General features: G+C 45.8%; 1 protein-coding gene across 2 annotated transcripts in view; it reads right to left on the bottom strand.

Moving 5' to 3' along the window:
- cib2 (calcium and integrin binding family member 2) overlaps window positions 1–14,507 on the bottom strand; it is a 105,296-nt gene that overhangs the window by 16,691 nt on the left and 74,098 nt on the right. For both annotated transcript variants that reach the window (XM_069904547.1, XM_069904546.1), the window contains exon 3: window positions 543–654. In XM_069904547.1, the coding sequence (XP_069760648.1) occupies window positions 543–632 (90 nt within the window). In that variant the 5' untranslated portion in view covers window positions 633–654. The remainder of the gene's footprint in view (window positions 1–542; window positions 655–14,507) is intronic.

The following is a 14,507-nucleotide window of genomic DNA, read 5'->3' as shown; positions in this document are numbered from 1 at the left end:
CTGCTGAAGATCCAGCTGCGCTGGGTGGGTCACGTCTCCAGAATGGAGGACCATCGCCTTCCCAAGATTGTGTTATATGGCGAGCTCTCCACTGGCCACCGTGACAGAGGTGCACCAAAGAAAAGGTACAAGGACTGCCTAAAGAAATCTCTTGGTGCCTGCCCCATTGACCACCGCCAGTGGGCTGATCTCGCCTCAAACCGTGCATCTTGGCGCCTCACAGTTTGGCGGGCAGCAACCTCCTTTGAAGAAGACTGCAGAGCCCACCTCACTGACAAAAGGCAAAGGAGGAAAAACCCAACACCCAACCCCAACCCACCAATTTTCCCCTGCAACCGTGTCTGCCTGTCCCGCATCGGACTTGTCAGCCACAAACGAGCCTGCAGCTGACGTGGACATTTACCCCCTCCATAAATCTTCGTCCGCGAAGCCAAGCCAAAGAAGAAGCAAAGAAACTTAGATTACCCTCTTCAATCACACAAATACTGCATGCACGTGAAAGATGACTTGAATTCGACAGTGAATGGAGCCTATCCCTGTACCTTTAGTTCTGGCATGTTTACTATGAGTTGAATTGGAATGGTGACATCTGGATCATTGGTGTAGTCCATTGGCACGATGTGAGGAGCCATCTCATGGTATCTGCCATGCAACCTGTAGAGAAATTAAAAAGGCAACCTTTGAGAACCTTAACAACATGTGCATTTATTTGCAACTTGGATTGTCTCTAGGCATAAGGTACCATAGGCGCTCTGTGGTTAGTAAGGTGGCAGGTGAGTGGGGGAAAAAAAAGGTTGAGAACCACTGGTGTTAGTCAGTTCACCTGGTTCCTGATTAATAACGTAGTCAGTGATCACTGATACATTTGGCAGTTACGCCAATAGATAATTTCTTATATGACCCAGGATGAGAAATGGTACGGGAGATTTTTTAAAAATCATTGGGTTTTAATAGTGTCCCTGCAGGTACACAAATTTGCAATGACTTTCACTGCAATTTAGCTCAAGTCCAAGACGTAAAATTCAAACAGCCTTCCTTGGTTTCTTACACATTTCATTGGTTGCCCTTGTCAGTATGAATTAAATGCCTGGGCAAAGTGGTTTGGCACACTTTCAATTGACCAGATCTGCATGGATATTTGTCTTGGAGAAGTCTTGGAGCACAGTAATTGAAGTGGATCTCACCACATGGGCATGACCCAAAATTATCCCAGGACCGAGACAAAGAGATGTTAACCCATCAACTGTCCTCTCACTTCTTTGAGGTTGCAAAATCCCCACTTGCATACCACCTCAAGTAATGCCTTACGATGCCATAGGTGCTCTGTGGTTAGTAAGATGGTATATGGGTGGAAAAGAAGGTTAAGATCCACTGCACTAGCCTGATAGGTATAAAGACCATAGAGAAGATTATATATCCTCTTAAAAACAGTTGGAGATTTTGACCCCCACCCTACACCGTGTAATCGTAGATCTCGACGAATGCGCATCACGTTTGGAGACTTGGAAACATAAAAACCACAGGACAGTGTTAGACCTGGACCCAGATCTTTCTCTAAACTGTCTGAGATCTAGCCTTATATATAGAATCTTCACCACTAGACACTTGGAGATCTGCACCCATCTCAACTAATGCAGGGTTGGTGTACTGGAGCCATATGCACCACAAGCCTTTAAGAAACCTGAAGCCTTATAAAAGGGCTACGCTGAACTATATGACTTTAAATATTAATGGAATACATAACCAAATTAAAAGGAAGAAACTACTAAATTTAAATGAATAAATGTATTCCATTAGAAAAAATAACATATAGGTTAAGAAATAATATTGAAATATTCGAACAAGTATAGGAGCCTTACATTAAATACAATAGCGAAAACCTACCGGGGACAAACATTACCTAAGTTGATGGAAGGAGAAGGAAAGAAAAGAATGGACTCAGTAGAATTTCTGGTGTATTTTTGTTGAATGACAACATTGTCTGACTGGCTTAATGCAACCTAGATTGTATACCTAAAATGGATGAGAGGGGGGGGTGGGGGGGTGGCTTGGGAGGAGGGAGGGGGGGGGAGAAAAAGTCACTGTATATGTGTGAAAAAGAAATAGTGTATATCATGGCTAATGTGATTTATGGTGTGAAAAATAAAAAAATTTAAAAAAAAAGAAACCTGAAGCCTTAATGGTGGGCTGAGAACATGTTTCTTCCGTTGAACAGCCATGGGGCCAGATTTCATTAATCGTTGTCCAGCTGCAGACTTTCTCCCATTTCCAAACACTGCAGCTACATTGACCACCAACCCATCTATTTGGCCATCTATCCTGGATGGCTCAATGAGTGAAATGGACCCACAACTGCCACAGCACTCAAAGAGTCAGGCCATTATTATCAAATGTCAGATGCATATTTCCTCCCCCATGTGTTTTTAAAAATGCTTCTGTATCTTCCATTTGAGAGTCAGAGATCCAGACTCATATCCAACACTCCAACACTAGATAGTCCATGCTGAAACCGTGTTTCCACCTGACAGAGACCAGCACCCATATTTATCATTTTTCAGCTGAAAACCAACATATCCATCATTGGACAACTGGTCAAGTGGAGACCGGGATCCATATTTGTAACTCCACAGTAAAAAATGGCAGTACTTCTATTACAGCTAATCTGGCAGCACTGCCGTTGATGTGGACCCGGGAGAACAGAGAGTGGAGACACAGCACTTCTCTGAGGGGTTCAACTGCTCTGTCCTAATGCTGCCTGTTAAAGCAGCTGATGGGACTTTATTTTAAAATCTTACCAATCTGTGCCCAAGATGGCAGCGCTTGTGCTCAGCAGTGGCTTCGAGGGGATTCCAGGGAGCAGTGGACTGGTACAGGGTGCCAGAAATTAGGAGAACATCCCCCTCCCGCCCCCCCACCGTTGAGAAGGAGAAGCATAGATGACGACCTACAGGATGATGACCATGGCAGCGGAGCGGCGAGAGGCTCAGCGGACCCATAAAGGCCGGAGGCAACTCGTAGTCGGGCAACCTGAAAAGGTAGCGTGCTGCTGGAGGCTAGCTCATGGGGACCAGGTATCAGAGTCAGGATTCGAAAGGGTGCTGAGGGCAAGAATGCTCCCACAGCGTCTCAGGTGCTGAAAGCTTTCTAATCGTATAGGAGATTTGGATTTGGAACTTAGGCTGTCAATGGATTGAACAGGAGTCTGTGCGGCTGCAGAGGCTGCAGGAGCGCTGGAGGAAAATCCACAGACACCGACACTCAGTGACTCTGAAGGGACTCTCTTTTGATTCACTTTCTCTCCCACTGTAAGGGGCACTGGGTGATACTCCTGGTGACTCTTGGTCTGCCTTAAGGCAGGCAGAAGGCAATTTCATGCCATATTAGATATTCTGTACTATTATATGAGAATAAAGTAAAATCTGGAACCTTATCCAACCCTGTGCTGGATGCTTCAAGACCTGTATTCATAACCATCAATGGACAGTGAAAGTGGATGAACACATATTTTTCATATTATTTCCCGTCGTCCCATTCAATCAACCTTCCCTGAAGCCTTTCTGCATCTTTCTCACACTCTCACCTAGCTTTGTACTAACTTGGATATATTGAACTTGCTCCCCTCAGTCAAGTCATTTGCACATATAGTATGCAAACAGCTCTGGAACACACTGACCCCACTAATCCGCATCTTCCAAGCAGGAAAAATTAAATGTTTTTTCTTGACATCCTGAGAGGATCCTTCCTTTCTACTCTCTTTATCCCATTCTCCATTATTAGGAACATCTAACTTCCATTTCTGCTTTGCCCATCTCTTCTGAAATTATACTGCACTATTTAATTCCCAACCTTGTACTTTGGAAGTATAATCTGTAAAAGACAATTAGAACAACTCAGAAACAGCATTTTCAGCAAGTACGCTTTTGTCCCTTGTCAACTTCTACAGATGCATCATTAAAAGCATACTTGCTAGATGCATCACAATGTGGTACAGTAGTTGCTTAGCTCAAGATCAGAAGAAATGACAGGTGGAGTTAAATAAGAAACTCTGCAGACACTGTGATTGTAGTTTAAAACACAAAAGCGCTGGAGAAACTCAGCAGGTCATGCAGCGTTCGCAGGAAGCAAAGATATGCAACCAATAATATGGACCGGAGCCCTTTGTCAAGGTATGAGCAAAACGCAAACAGGGGCCTGAATAAAAAGGAAAAGGTCAGAGGGGGAAGATGGAAGGGGCAGGGGAGAAACACAGATTAACGGCAAAAGGTCAAAGGTGGATGTGGGTGGGAGGGCAGAAGAGAAGTTGAGAGGTGATGGGGAGGGGGGTAGGTCTCTAAATGGAACAGGTAGGGGATGGGGAGGTAGAGGAAAGGAGACAGAGAATGAATGTTGAGGATAACGGCTGTAGTGCCTTTCAGGGGGGTAGTTTCCTTGGATGGTACCAAGGTTTATGTTATTGGAGCTGCACTCATCAGGCAAATGCAGAATATTCCATCACATGTGTCCATCCCATATGCGCGCTTGTAGACAGTGGGAAAGCTTTGGGCTTGCCAGGAGATGAATTACTTACCACATCATACTTAGCTTCTGACTTGTTCTTGCAGCTACAGTTTTTATGTAGTTGGTCCTGGTAAGGCTCAGTTCCCCATAAATTTGGAGGGGATGGGACTGGTAAATGTTGATTCCTTTGAATGCCAGGGGTAGTTGATTGAAATCTACCTTGTTAGAGATGATCATTGTTGGGTACATTTTTGTGGCAATAATTTCACCTGTTACGTATTAGTCCCTGTCTGAGTATTGTCTTGGTCTTTCTGCACACTGGCATGGCCTTCTTCATTTGCTGAAGAGTTTGTTAATGGGATTGAATAATGCATAGTATGTATCGGTGAACATCCCCACATCTCATCTTTGAAGGAACGTCCAGCTGAAAATGGTCAGGCCTAGAATATGGCCCTGAGGATCTCCTGTTGAACAAGAAGTCTGTAGATACTGGGGCCAAGTGTAATACACAAATGTGCTGGAGAAACTCAGCAGGTCATGGAGCATCCACAGGAAGTAAAGGGTAACCAACATTTTGGGCCTGGGCCCTTCGTCAGATATACCTCCTGCAGAGATGTTCTGGGGCCTGATACGTCACCACAAGTATCTTCTTCTGAGTAGGATCTAACTTCAGTTGTCAGACAGTTTCCCTTTGATTTCCATTGCCTTCAACAAGGGCTCTTTGATGCGACTTTCAATTCTATACTGCTCTGATGTCAAGGCCAATTTCCTTTCATCTCACCATTTCACCCTTTGGTTCATGTTTGGAGGCAATGAGGTTTGGAGCTGAACTGTCTTGGCCAAATGAAATTGAAATGGTGAACAATTATTGGTGAGTAGGTGCCCCTTAATCTCACTGTTGAAGACATCTTCCATCATTTTGGTGACAACTGAGAGACAACTGATTTGTGGTAATACTCACACTGGATAGATAGAGCTTGAGAAAATAACTAATGTTTCAGGCTTGAGCCTTTCATCAAGGTATGAGCATTAACATCGATTTCTCCGGTTTCTGCTAGCCCACTCCCCTTTCTCCCTCTCCTCCCCATCCCCCCCAGTTCTCCACCCCCTTCCTTCTCTATTCACAGAGCCATCCCCTCTCCCCCTGCTTGCTGGTGTACCCACCCTCCTTTATCCACCTATAGTCTCCCTGTGAGACTATGCTCCTCCCTGCCCCTCCCCTCCCTCCCCACATTTTATTCAGGTGCCTGCTGACATTTTGCACAGATCTTGATGACGGGCTCAAGCCCAAACCATTAGTTATGTTTCTTCACCTTTGCTCTATAAAGTACCCTGACTTTTTCCAGCATTGTGTTTTTAATGGATCGTTTGAAATTTGGACCTGTGAATATCGCTGGACCTTATTTATCATTGAGACAGCTGGAGTCTTGAACTCACATCCATATCTTAAAGTTTTGACTATGCTAATTACAGAGCCAGCGACCGGACTTCGAATCTGGCACCATCTGCAAGGTGTCTGCACGTTCTCCCCGTGTCTGCGTGGGTTTCCTCTGGGTTCTCCGAGTTCATCCTAGCTTTCGAAACGTACGGGGGTTCTAGGTTAATTGGTGTATTTTGTGGGGTCAGGGTGGGGGAGTCAAGGACCTGTCACTGTGCTGTACCTCTCAATTGAGAAAAAAATTAAACCATTTCCTTCACACTCAGGATTAAAACTTCTGGGATCAGATTATTAGAGCATTAACACTTTTCAAGCATTAAGGAACTCTGTACTTCCCAATGATTTGCCTTTTGTATTTTGCATATCCTTTGATTTTCCTGACAGACCTCCAAGGATCAGCCCGACCTGCTTGTGCTTTTAAAAAAATGGCAACACAGTAATTACTTCTCATACTGTGCAGAATATATTAGCTTCAGTGTGCAAACACTAAGCTCCAAGAATGAATAGCAGCCAACTTTTTCAACCCCGTGTATTAAGCCAGTGCAGCTGATACCAACAGCAATCTGCATCACTGAACAGCCACATGCACAGACATCAGCACACGTACTCTTGTAAAAAGGTGATTGAATCATTCATTTGGTTTAATGAACAATGATTACTACACTTAGCTGCCCTTATCTCATTGCAAGGGGCTGACTTTGCAGCAGTCTGAAATGAGTTATTTAATCGTCCACCCTGACAGATGATCAAATTGTCACTTTGGAGCTGATTCATGGTTTTGTATCTCCTGATTAAAATTAATCCTCCATTAGCCTTCTCCAGTCAAATTTGTGTTGAGTACTTTTCCTGACATTGAGCATTTCAGTTCTGCAAAAGCAGCCTTACAAAAAGCGCCTCTGAAGCAAATTTCACTGAACATCGCTCCTCTACTTAATATTGACGCACTTCTAAACCATTTCTATATTCGTCATGTCAGACAGAATTGATGGGTAGAAATGGTCAGTCAGTATTTTGGACCTGAACCCTTGATCAAGACTAATATCCAACACCGGCTGCATCACCAATACCCCTGAGCGCAAAATCCTGCAAAAGCTGGTGGACACCGCCCAGAACAGTCCCCCACACTATCAAGGACATCTGCAGGGAATGCTGTTGTTAGAGCAGCAGCAATCATCGAGGATCTTCACCACCCAGCGCACGCTCTGTTCTCACTGCTGCCATCAGGAAAGAGGTGTCGGTGCCGCAAGACTTGCACCACCAGATTCAGGAACAGCTGCCACCCCTCCACCATCAGACTCCTCAACGACAAACTCAATCAGGGACTCACTTAAGATCTCTTACTTTTGCATTCGACTGATTTTCTTTCCTCATTGCATTGCACAGTCAGTTTATTTACACTTCTTTATTTGTTTACATGTTTACGCTGTGTACAGTTTTTTTGTACCTGTACCAATAAGTGGCAATTCTGCCTTGTCCACAGGAAAAGGAATCTCAGGGTTGTATGTGATGACATGTATGTCCTCTGACAATAAATCTGAAATCTAATATAGAATAGGTGAAACTACATGTGTAAACGGGAGAAGGAAATGGGGGGAGGAACCCAAAGGTGATATAGTCAAGTAGACAAGTTTATCGACATCTGATTCAACAAGTACAACCCAACCAAACAGTGTTCTCTGGTCCTCGGTGCAAAACATGCAGACACATAAGCAGACATAGCACATATACAGACAAACAATACATATGCAGGACAAGTAGAAATAGATATATAGATAAATGTTGTTTCATGAATATGAGAGTCTCAGACAGAATGAGTGAGAGATGAAGAGACAGGTAGAGGGAGAAATCATTAGGAAAGGGAGGACAGAAAGGAAAGCTTCTTTATCTTATGTCATTTCACTGATTCTATTTTAGTTTTAATAAAGGTTCCAGATCCGAAACATTGATTGACCATTTCTCCCCAGTCTGATCTGCTGAGTCTCTCTAGCAATTCTTCGTTTGCTCAAGAATCCAGCATCTGCAGCATTTGTGTTTCTCTACATCCATCATGTTCACCACATGCCTTTCCAAAGTTATGTGTAGCATTTTGAAATTTAACTTGTTTATCATGTGGTTGTAGCAGCGGCTATACTGCTAACTGAAGGATCGCACAACCAGATGGTTTGAGTTCAGTGAGCAAAAACTAATTTATTGCAGGCTGCCTGACTGGTCTCTTACTCCCAGCCCGGACCTGGCTGAGAACCACGCTGGGGGGCCCCGATGTCACTGGGGCGTCACGTGGGTCCCCAAGCATGGGCTTCTGAGCCTGGTGCCGAGATCGGGAGGAAACCCCCCCCAACGGCGCCATTTTGGCCAGCTGCCCCGCCGCGTGCATGACAAGCGGGGCTGGTTCACCTGCCTAATGGCGTACTGCCACCCCCCAGAACTGATGCCAATGTCCTTTTTTGCCAGGCGGCCTCGCTTCTTGGGTTGGGCCACAACTACTGGTTCAGTGAGATCGTGGACTGGCTTTAACCTGTCCACCGTAAACAGTTCCCCTTTAGCACCGATGTCCAGTGTGAAAGTGGATCCTGAACACTGGACGACTTTGTACAGCCCTTCGTATGATCTTTGTAGAGGTGTTGTGGACAGCCCCGCCTGATAAAAATGTACTCTGTGGAGTACAGCTCGCTGGGGATGTAAGAGGCCCGTGTGCAGTGTTTAGGCGGCGGTGGGGGTGTGAAGGAGTCCAACTGGGCCCGAAGACAGGAAAGTAGACCGTGCAGTGACTGCTGGGGATTGTGAGGTGTGTTGACGAACTCACCGGGTAGGGCTAGCAGTACACTTTAGACCAGGTCAGCTGATTATGCCTGTAGGTCTTCTTTGGGTGTCGAGCAGATGCCCAGGAGCACCCAAGGCAGCTCGCCCACCCAGTCAGGGCCGGTGAGGCGGGCCATAAGTGCTGACTTAAGGTGGCAGTGCAATCACTCGACTAGCCCATTGGCCCGTAGGTGATAGGCCATGGTGTGATGTAGCTTGATCCCCAGCCTGTTGCCGAGCTGTGCCCAGAGCACAGAGGTGAACTGGGTGGCCCGATCACTGGTGAGGTTGTTTGGGACGCCAAACCGGGCAAGCTAACTGTTCAAAAGCACTCGGGAGCAGGAGTCCGTGGAAGCATCTGGCATTGGGATCGTCTCGGGCCAATAAGTGGTGCGGTCTACCACTGTGAAAAGGTAACGGTTACCTCGGGAAATGGGCAAGGGTCCAATGAACCATTCCTAGATATGTTCGAAATCTTGTACGGGTGCTCTGGTGTCCCTGTGTACCTTGGAAAGCTGGCAATGGGTGCAGGTTCTGGCCCAGTCCGCAATCTGCTTCCGAAGCCCATGCCAGATGAAACGTTCTGCCACCATACGGACCGTGGACCTGAAGGAAGGGTAGGAAAGATCATGGATATGATGGAAGACTTGCCTGCGCCACTGCTGGGGAACCACTAGTTCTGGGGTGCCCATGGAGACATTGCACAGGACGGTGCCTCACCGTGAGGAGTTCGGAGGTCCTGGAACCGCAGGCCCGTAATGGCAGTCGTGAAGGCCCGCATCTCCTCGTCGGACTTCTGGTCCCAGGTGAGCTGGTCAAAGTCGAGGCTGGGTGTCAGCGTGCAAATGGCCGGTCGTGAGAGTGCGTCGGCGACCACTTTGTCTTTCCCCGCCTTGTGCCGAATGTCGGTGGTGAAGTCCGACACGAAGGAGAGGTGGTGCTGTTGACGGGACGACCAGGGATCTCTTGCTATAGTGAGCACCTGAGTGAGGGGTTTGTGGTCGGTAAAAATGGTGAAAGGCCTCCCCTCCAAGAAATAGCGGAAATGACACATCGCCAGGTACATGCCCAGCAACTCACGATTGAAAGCTCTATACTTGCGCTCTGGCAGGCAAAGAAGTCGGCTAAAGAATACCAGTGGTTTCCACTGTCCATTCACCTGCTGCTCCAGGATGGCGCCAACGGTTGTGGCAGAAAGCACCATATGCAGGACGGTGTATGGGTGGACGAGCAGGGTAGCCTTCACGAAGGTATCTTTCGAGGCTTTGAATGCCCTGCTGGCCTCTGGAGTCCAGGCAAGTGTCTTGTCTTTGGCTGCAATGAGGGCAAAGAGCAGCTGCATGATGCGCGCAGTGCCTGGAATGAAGCGGTCATAGAATTTGACCATACCCACGAACTCCTGTAGCCCCTTGAGGTTCTCCGGGCATGGGAACTCCGATTGCAGTGACCTTCATAGCAGCAGGTGTGGCTCCTTCGGCCGTGATGGTATGTCCCAGGAACTGCATTGACTCTTTCCCAAACTGGAACTTGGCCGGATTGATCATTAGGCCGAAGTCGGTCAGTCGGGAGGAGAGCGTGTGCAGGTGAGATTTGTGTTTTTCCGGTCTCTGCTGGCAACAAGGATGTTGTCCAGGTAAATGAATATGAAATTCAAATCCATAAGGTGCTGAAAGGTCTGGGCGGCGTTCTTGAGCCCGAACAGCATGCGTAGGAACTCGAACCTGCCGAAGGGTGTGATGATGGCCATTTTGGGTAGGTCCTCAGGATGCAGTGAGCTTTGGTGATACCCGCACACCAGGTCGACCTTGGAGAATACCCTCGTGCCATTCAGGTTAGCCATAAAGTCCTGGATGTGAGGGTGTTGAGGCGCAGCATCTGAGCAGCATGCTGGCGCTTGGAGAGGCCGAGTGAGCCGGTGAGCACCCGCTTGATGGTCCCATACTTATCTTCTATTTGGCAGTGGCCTGGTCCACATGGTAAAACTTGGTCTAATCCGATGAAATCTGGCGGAGGTGAAACTGAGCCTCTGCGTAGCTGAACCAGGTCTCCGGCTCTTGAACCCAGAAGTCAGGAAGCTTGATGGCTATAGCATTGATCGAAGGGTCGGTCATGTTGGGTTCAAAGACGTTTGAACCTGTCGGGGTCACCAATTGTAGCAGCGGCTACACTGCTAACTGAAGGATCACACAACCAGACGGGTTGAGTTCAGTGAGCAAAACTGATTTATTGCAGGCTGCCTGGCTGGTCTTATACTCCCAGCCTGGACCTGGCTGAGAACCGCGCTAGGGGGCTCCGACGTCACCGGGCCGTCATGTGGGTCCCCAAGCGTGGGCTTCTGAGCCCGGTGCCAAGGTCAGGAGGAAACCCCCAACGGCACCATTTTGGCCAGCTGCCCTGCCACGTGCATGACAAGCAGGACCGGTTCACCTGCCTAATGGTGTACCGCCAGATGGTCCCCTGGTGTGGCAGGGCTGTTGTGAGAGGAATGTTTAAGGAGATTTGGTCTATATTCTAAAACATTAAAGTCTGCAGATGCGGTGATTGTAGTGAAAACACAGAAAAGCTGGAGAAATTCAACTGGTTTGGCAGTGTCCATAGGATATATATTACCACGATTTCGGGCCTGAGCACTTCTTCAAGGTGCAAGTAAAAAAACAGGCAGGCATCTGAATTAAAGACTGGGGAGAGAAAGGGGGAAAAATGGGGGGAGGGGAAGGCATTAATTGGATATGATAAGAGGAAAGGTGAAAATTGATTTTAGCTGTGAAAGGAGACAGAGGGAAGAAGAGGGGGGATGGAGAGAGAGAGAGCTAAAACAGTGGTTCTCAACCTTTTTCTTTCCACTCACATCCCACTTTAAGTAATCCCTATGCCACCGGTGCTCTGTGGTTAGTAAGGGATTGCTTAAAGTGGTATGTGAGGTTAAGAATCACTGCTCTCAATCCAAATGTTTCTGAAATATTTTGCTGGAGAAAAATGGTCATTGGCCCATTTCCTTTGTAATTCTGAAACCAGGCACATAATGAGTCAATTAGGTATGGAAGTGATGTGGAAGCTTATTCAATGGGCATATTCTGGACAAATCAATAGAATTTTAGTTACCAAGGATGACATCTGCGGTGAAGCTGCAAGCATGTCATGATCTGTCCTAACTGCAGTTTCCTCCCACCTCTTAAATATTGGCTGATTAATTGGCAATTTCACACTGCCACTAGTCTGTGGAGGAGTGGTAGAAACCTGGGGTGGGAGTTGATGGGAATGTGGGGAGAATAAAAATGAGCAGTAGATGCTTGGTGCAGAATCAAATCTTGAGAGGGAGAATAGGCTATATGGAAATCAATGGGGGGGAATGGGATATGTGGGAATGTGCTGGTTTTGATGGGCTAAGTGAGCTTGATAAGAAAATAGGAAAAACATGAGTGTTTTGCCAGCAAACATTACCTAAATGGCAATGACCCCACATTGTTATACTGGAAATAAGCTTGAATTGCTGTGCATGGACCTAACCCACTGATGAAGTTCACCCTGGGATTCACCTTAATTCTGCACTAGATGGAAATCCCATGGATTGAGGTATTTGCCAATTGCTAAGCATCTGCACTTTCCAGTTTGCCAAATTTACACCAAGTTCCCTGCTGATTGCGGCATATACATTGGCCACACAATTGGTGGGTTTGTTTTCGTGGTAATTGTTTTAGCTTGCCTTAATTGTCCGACCTTTTAACAAGAATCGTTATGCGTTATACATCGTCCATGTATTTTAAAACAGCATTTGGTCTTTTGATGAAAGATTTCCTCTTTCAAAAGAAAGCAGGCAAAAAAGTGTCACAAAATTTAAAAAAGAATGCAGAAGAATTTGTTCTTTGTTCCGACCAGATTCAATCACCTCATGGTGATCTAGTTTTTGTGGAGGATGAAAAGATGTCCCTATCTTCCATTCAGATTTGAAAAGGCTGGATCTCAGAGCCGAATCAGCTGGTTCTACCTGGAATTTGCTGCCCCGTGCAAGCCAGCTTGACGATTTCCCTCTGTAAAGGTATTATTATTGAGCTATATTGGAACAATAAAACAGTTTTGTTTTTACATTTCAAATCACGCCCTGGGCTCTCCAAGCTCTTTAAAATGTAACGTAAAAGGTGATACAATACATATATATACCAACTCCCACCCTGCGTGGCAGATAATTATGTTTTGAATCTGTTAATGTGAGCTCTGGCAGCACTGCACTCCAGAATCACTGAATCGAAATTGATAGCTTGAGGCATTTCACACAGGGCCCTTGAAAATGTGGGGCCTGTAGCATATGCTACTTTTGCTACAAAGTTAATCTGGTACTGCAGGTGCATTAAGCTGTTCCCGTTTAATCTGAAGCCATTGCGATTGCAAGGTTGTTTAATCTGCTTCACCTGGCACATCAATGGTTGAACCATTAATCCAGGAAACTAAGGGAACCAGCGTGGACTTTCAAGTCAAGAAGACCAACTTATTCCAGGCTTTTACCCTTACACTATTTATTGGATGGATGGATGGATGGATGGATGGATGGATGGATCCAATTACTAAATAATCAAATCCTTCCACACTGCTGAGCACTGAAAATAAGAGATAAAAGTATATAATGCCTCAAATATAAAAGGATAGTCAAGGAAGCATTAAACCTAATGCATCAAGACATCTCATTAATTGTTGTATGCCTGAATTAATGCACTTCTTGTCTTATTTTCAGTCATATTTCTTGTTTATAACTTTATCAGGATTACTTAAGCTCTGCAGCTGAACAAATAACCACAAATTGGAAAAAAAATTATGCTGAACGCAACAGGACTGAAATGTCTCCCTAGTGGAGACAGAGCAGCTGGTAAAAGATTTAATTACAGCTGTAGGACATAAAGTGATATCGCTTAAGCCAGCTGACTCAGCAAGGACTAGAGTCCTCATAAAGCTGTGATAAAGGGCAGCTTGGCAGATATCCGTTGTCTCTGAACAACATAACATGATCTGGAGCTCCTTGAATGTCTGCACACAGCGATTCTCAAACCTGCAGAAGAAAGTATTGAAGCTAATGTAAATATCCCTCCAGTCTGAGACACAGGTCTGAGGTTTAAACACATAGAGACTTTGCGAGACCTGGAGTGGGCCATGAGGGATGAGGGTTTGGACCAAACTCATAACTGGCCCCCAAAATATAAACATAGTGGGAGTCAATAGGCAACCCTGCCAGACCCAACAACTGGTCAACAGGAGCATGTCTGCAAGTGTCGTGGTGTGGGGGGTACGGTTGGAGTGAGCAAAGAAGGACTAAGCAAGACAGGACTGAAGCTTCCTTGGGAGGCTTGGAGGAGCCAGGCCTGACTGGGTCTCTTGTATCTTGGCATGACCATCCTGACAGGGATTTTTGCCTTGTCTCTGCTTCAGAGACATGGACAAAACACGGAGAAACCATCAAAGCTCAGTTTCCAGAGAGTTTGTTGGACCATTTTATAACTTTTCTGGGGTTTTGGTTTTATTGCTAGTAGCTTATAAGCTAATAAGCATTGATATATACTTCCATCTTGCTCTTGGAGTATTATTAAACAGTAAGAGGGAAGCATCTGTATTTTTAAAAATTTAACATTTGCACTGAGGAGACCATTTAATTTTATGTGATTCTGATGTCTGCCGTAAAAACACTCAATATTATAATTACATATATACATTAATATATATATATATAAATATTTTAGAATGATTTACTCATAGCCTGTGGGAAGAAGCTATTTCCCAACCTGGCAGT

The sequence above is a fragment of the Narcine bancroftii genome, chromosome 11, assembly GCF_036971445.1.
Source record: "Narcine bancroftii isolate sNarBan1 chromosome 11, sNarBan1.hap1, whole genome shotgun sequence".
Lineage (NCBI taxonomy): Eukaryota > Metazoa > Chordata > Chondrichthyes > Torpediniformes > Narcinidae > Narcine > Narcine bancroftii.
Note: the sequence above shows the minus strand (reverse complement) of the source record. Positions and strands in the feature narration are given on the sequence as shown.